Genomic DNA, 5,807 nt, shown 5'->3' with positions numbered 1-5,807 from the left:
ATAGTTTTGATCACTAACATTGACAAACATGCTTGAGATAGCAACGCATGTGAGTTCGACTGAGCAGTGCTCTAACAGGCCTGGTTTGTAGGAAACATCAAAATTATAACACAAACCTTTATCTCTTCTGGCTTGCATCTGAGCAGGAGTGGGTCTTTTAATAGGTGGTAATGTTGGCTCAGGTTTAGTTGGTGTAAGAGGGTGAGTAATGATAGGTTTATCAAAAGAGAAAGATGGCTTAGGTATGTTGGTAAGTGGTGGTAATGAAGGTTTATATCTTGAGGATGGAGAGAATGGGCTAGTAGAAGGTTGAAACTGTCTGGGAAAAGTTTTATAACGGTTGGACTGAGAATCAACTGAAGATTGTTGTAATCCAGCTAAGTAAAAAGCTTCAGAATCAGAATTGGGTTTAAACATTTGCACAGGATTACGGATTTCTTCCTTAATCCACTAATAAAACTCATGGTAAAATAATCATCAGTCAGATTTCGATTGTTAGCCTTTATCAAAGCTTTCAAAGATAGCGTTCATAGTACTCTTCCACAATAGTAATCTGAGACAATTTATTAAAACTGCCAACATAATTATCATAGGCCACATCTTCAAATCGACAACAAACATCAACAACAAAAGTAGTCCAATCAATAAACAATATACCCTCCTGATAGTCTAAGAACCACGCATCAGCCTTATCATCTAAATGAATAGAGGCCATATCTACCCTCTTAGAGTTTTCAACAAAGCTTAAGTGAAAATATCGTTCACATTTACGAATCCAGGATCTCGCATTAGATCCATCGAAACGTGGAAAATCAATTTTAGGTTGGCGAGAGAAGTTACCTGAAATAAGAAGTTAACCAGAATGATGATCAGAATCACTACCAGAAGGAATATGTTGAGTTTCACCGTTTGGATCTGGCGGAATTTGAACACCGAAATGTTTACAGATGGTAGAAAATTGAAAACTCAAAAGTTTCTTCGATAGAAGTCATCTTGAGTTTGATGTCGGAGACATCTTTTTCTAGAGCTGATAAACATTCTCCATCAAGCTTCTGCTGATGAGCAACGTCCTTTATTGTAGGTGCTTTCTCACCTCCTGTCATGAATCAAAACACATGATCAAACTAATCTGATACCAAATGTTATGAATCAACAAGTTGGTTTGAATCAACACACATGATAACCTACTCTTCCAAAAGGAATGAGCCTGAATTTTATTAATCTCTTTCTTCTTACCAGATTCAACAAAATCATTGGAAATAAATGCATCCATTACGAGGAAGCCGTTAGATCTCTCTACCTACTAATCCTGTGACTAAGAAAGAAGGATAAGACAAACAAGGGACAAGGACACGTATACGCCTAATTGACCAATCAGCTAACCAAGGAAGTGACTATTCAGCTCGCTCAGAAGTTAGCCAAAAGTCATATGGCTGACTCACTAATAGGCATATGATATCATACATATTAAAATGAAAAATAACTTCACAGCTTTATTGCAAAATGCAGTTCACAAACAGATGACCAGCTGTGCGTTTGCTGACACTAAAAGCATTGGATGTCCAGAGATGTCTTTACAGTCATCTCAATGTTTCGAAGGACTAACCAACCCAAAGAGACATTACAAGACACAAGAGTCAAAGCTGCATTTTCTCGGACGATATATGAAAGACACGATAACATAGGATCAACTGCAGACAATCTGCCGTTGCAAATCTAATTACAGAATTTGATTGCAAAGAAATGCAGACAGATTTATATTCCAAGATCGAATACAGATTCAGTTGAAAAATAAAAGACAACAGATTGAAAGGACTAATAGCCATTATTCTTTGACAACTTCAGTCTCTGCGGTCTCAGAGAAGTAATCGTGCCTGAAAGAGAAGGAAAAGAAATCCATCAAAGATAAAACAAGATGAAACACAGCAATATAAATCCTCAATTTTGTTTTATCTTTTCTCTTTCTCTTTTTGCTGGATCTAATAATCAAATAGACTAGTTGCTGATTATTAGACCAATCATACCCCTCCAATTTCATTAATCTTTCTTACTATCCACATGGAGCTTCTTACTTTCCTTGACAAATCATATAGCAGGTGCGGATTCACATTATATCAGTACATATTAAATAAATGTAGCATGCACATGCTGTGATGATGTCATACCGGATCTTGCGAGAAAGCTGATACAGGCCTGTCCCAGCCATTGCAACGTTTACACTGAAAAGATTCCAGTTTTTCTGAAATACAAATTTGAAAAAACTGAAAATTAGAATCAATTGACTGCCAATGCAGACAACAGAAGCATGAGGTGCTAAAGAAGTTAACAACCTTTACATTCTATAAACTAATAGCATATCTCATTTAAGAACAGATAAGTATTCGTGATAACTATAATGTCTTTACTGATGTTTCTCTTCTAAACTCTTCAAAAGCAACAGTTAACATAAACAAGAACAACTAATCCATAACCGTAAGTATAGCCTACCATTCTAACACTAGATATTTAAAAACTAAAAGGTAGACATGGGAGAATGCCATCTCAATACCAGTGAGAAACTTCCAAATGTAGTTAAGGCATATCTATAGAATCCATATCATAGATAAACCTTTTGATGGATGTCATACTTCACCATACCCTGAATCTTGACGCTCATGTCAACATCTCAAGAAAAGAGTGTTGTTGCCAAGATTGGAGTTTGCAATTCATTCTGGTATTTTTGCATTTTCTTCCTCAACAATGAAATCTTTCAGGCAGTTAGGCAATTCTTTTGAAGAAAGTTTAGCACGGTCTCTAATGATTTAAAATTTCAACTCCTAAAATATGGCACAGTGTACATATAATCGACATCCTTCTTACCGGTGTAATTACTGTGCTGTAACGTGACCAGATAACTCCAGTGCATGCAACAGCTACAAACCAAAAGACGGCAAAGAAGGATACATCAGAATCAGTAATTTGAAAAGGACATTAAAAATTGAAACAAAGCATTGCCATAAAATGAATGAAGAGATTTGAAAGAAGGCGGAGTTTGAGAGTTACCTAATTGCTGAGGATATGAGATCTTTTCTGGTGGTTTAGCGAAATCAGCAATGTTCGCAATGCTAATACCCCATTTAAAAGTTGGAGCCCAAAAGTGAACTGCAGTAACAAATAGTTAATCTGTAAATGAGAATCGCTTCATATTTTTCAACAATAAGAAAATATCAACTGACACCGGTAGTATATCATACATAAAGTACAGATAACTCTAATTTCAGTAGCTTTTAATTGAAAATTTTGTTTTCTGTGTAAAATTAGGAGCTTAATTCTTATTAAAAAAGTATTTTGTTATGAAAGTTTCTACTGAACAATAATGATATAAGTCATCTGTTAGTGCGGAAAATGATTTTGATTATCCTTGAAGACTCAAAACCCCAAACAAATGATAATTCATCTTGAATTACAGGTTCTAATGAATTAACCTAATAAACACTAATCAGTAAATTAGAAGACCCAATAATCGATCAAAAACAAAAAGACCCACTAACAAATGATATCTTAAATGCGTAGCATACAGATAAATTTCAAGACCTCGGCTTATATCACCTCATTCTAATGACATTATAAATGAAATATTTGTTTAAAAATCAAAGTTTTGCCCTATATTTCGACAACCAGTCTCATAAATTTCAACAGTAGTTCATTTGGCTAGAATTTTAGTTTCACCCTTTTCCCCAATCCCACGAATTCACTGGAAGCTTAACAATTTTAAGGGGACAAACAAACAAATAGTCTTCTTAATTAGGTCTAGATAAGGATCAATCCCAACCATCAAATAATGAATCAAAACTTCAAATATCTAAAACCTAAAGATCTAATAGTCAAATAGATTATCAAAATTAGAGGAAAAAAATCGAAAATTAAAATGGAGTTGGAAATACAAAGTGAAAAAGAACAAACTGGTTTTAGGTCCAGCTGGGTGATTCCATAGCGCTTGAAGCTTTGAAGTTGCCATTAAAAAATTTCTCTCTTAACTTTTTTTGAGCAGCTCTTGAAGAGAACCTTTCTTTCCCCCAACAAACTAGCCACTCGTAGTCGTCCTCTATACTTACCAAATGGGGATCAGTTAAAATACACTCTCGCTTTCCGATAGCACTGCCACGACTTCAAAGTTGCTAGTCAATTCCCAACAGCAAAAATCGTGGTTGAGAGTGCCTCTTCCCCAAAGGTTTCCGTAGTGTGTGGGAATCCCAACTAGAAGACTTCGGATACGGCTAATCATTAGCCGTTTTGAAAAAGTGAAAAACGGGTAATGATATAATGTTTTAAGCAAAAATAAACGGATTATGATTAGTCGTTCCTTGACCTTTCTATAATAGTTTCACAGTATTCAAATCATAGATCACAACCCAGAGATTTCTTCCGATCACAAACCTAATAACCAACAGAGAATCAAAATTGCTGAAATTTTCTTCTAATCTAAATATTTCACAATGAACCATCTCTTCTCTTTGCTTGAATTCCTCCTGAAGAAGATGAAGAATTCGTTGATGTTGCTGTTAAATATTTAGATTACAAGGTTCACTGATGATGATGTTGTTAAATATTCGTTGATCGGCTTTTCCCTAAATGTTTTCTCACAATTCTTAACCCATTTGGTAAATTACCCATTTGGTAAATTACTCATTGATCTTGAAGGAGAAAATGAACTACCATCAACGATAAAGCAAAGAAAACCCAATAATAATAATGTGTAATTTTCGGGACCTAAAGGACCACATTTCCCATAAGCAAAACAAAAGTATTTAAAAACCCAAAATTCCTAACGAAAACTAAGAATCATGAGGTGAATTTTTAATTATTAAATTCCTAGAAATAAACGAATATAAGTAGCATTAACAGAGTAATAGTGAAACTATTGAGGAAGATAAGGGAGAGAATTAATCTATGAGAATATGACCTGAATGATATTCACGATGATGTCTGAGAAAATGATCATAACACCTAGAGGAAGAACCACAGATGTTGTTGCGATTGTCATGGCTGAGTTCAATCTCCGAATCTAATCTACCGGGTCTTGTTTGTTGACCGATCAAGATGAATAAATGAACAATGATTATCCGTTTTTCGAAAACGGTTGATGGTTATCCGGTTTTTATGATGAAAACGGCTAACCATTAGCCGTCCTTGTATTTTTCTAGGAAACATCGCAAGAGGTAGGCCCTTCCCAGGCTGAGGTGTAAAGGCATTTAGGAAGAGGCTGGGCATCTCCATAAGACCCGGTCTTAGGCCGGTTGGATCACTATAAAACGTGGGTCGTAATCGAGAACTGGGTCACCAAAAAAAGAAGGCCCAATTGGGGATACTAAAACTAATTGAGTGATATAGGAAAAAACAACATTGAGATTTAGATAGCAAATCAGAGTCACTTCTTATCTATGTATTTTCATTAATTCCTAATCTACTCTTCACTAATTAGGTTTAGCGGTTAATTATAATTAGGAAATTTATAGATTATTTGTTAAATGATTAGTGTATTACGATTTGCATGAGGTGAGAGCAGAAGGTGGGGAAATTTTGAGAGAAAGGTTTTGGATGAAAATGGTGGATCATAGTGAAGAAAGAAATGTTGTTGAATCTTTAGCTCAACTCCAATAAGGAGTATATCTTGAATCTTCAGTAAATGATAACGATTCACAATTGCAATTATATATGGAACCAACATCCTTAGATCATGATTTTCATGAGCATGAAGAGTTTCGTGAAGAACCAACCCAAGAAAGAAAACAAGCTCAACATACAAGCATCCCAATACTCAAGTACAT

The 5,807-nt window shown here is 35.1% G+C and overlaps 1 protein-coding gene across 1 annotated transcript; it reads right to left on the bottom strand.

Moving 5' to 3' along the window:
• Nucleotides 1-1,469: 1,469 nt before the first annotated feature.
• LOC113288063 (mitochondrial pyruvate carrier 4) lies at nucleotides 1,470-4,677 on the bottom strand. Its single transcript, XM_026537005.1, has 5 exons — nucleotides 3,943-4,677; nucleotides 3,043-3,141; nucleotides 2,860-2,912; nucleotides 2,166-2,239; nucleotides 1,470-1,874 (listed from the first exon to the last, which is right to left on the bottom strand). The coding sequence occupies exons 1-5, from the start codon at nucleotides 3,995-3,997 to the stop codon at nucleotides 1,826-1,828; spliced, it is 330 nt and encodes a 109-aa protein (XP_026392790.1). The 5' UTR covers nucleotides 3,998-4,677; the 3' UTR covers nucleotides 1,470-1,825.
• Nucleotides 4,678-5,807: the final 1,130 nt, after the last annotated feature.

This window comes from Papaver somniferum, chromosome 6, assembly GCF_003573695.1.
Source record: "Papaver somniferum cultivar HN1 chromosome 6, ASM357369v1, whole genome shotgun sequence".
Classification (NCBI taxonomy): domain Eukaryota; kingdom Viridiplantae; phylum Streptophyta; class Magnoliopsida; order Ranunculales; family Papaveraceae; genus Papaver; species Papaver somniferum.
The sequence above is the reverse complement of the archived record's forward strand: the minus strand, read 5'-3'. Positions and strand labels throughout refer to the sequence as shown.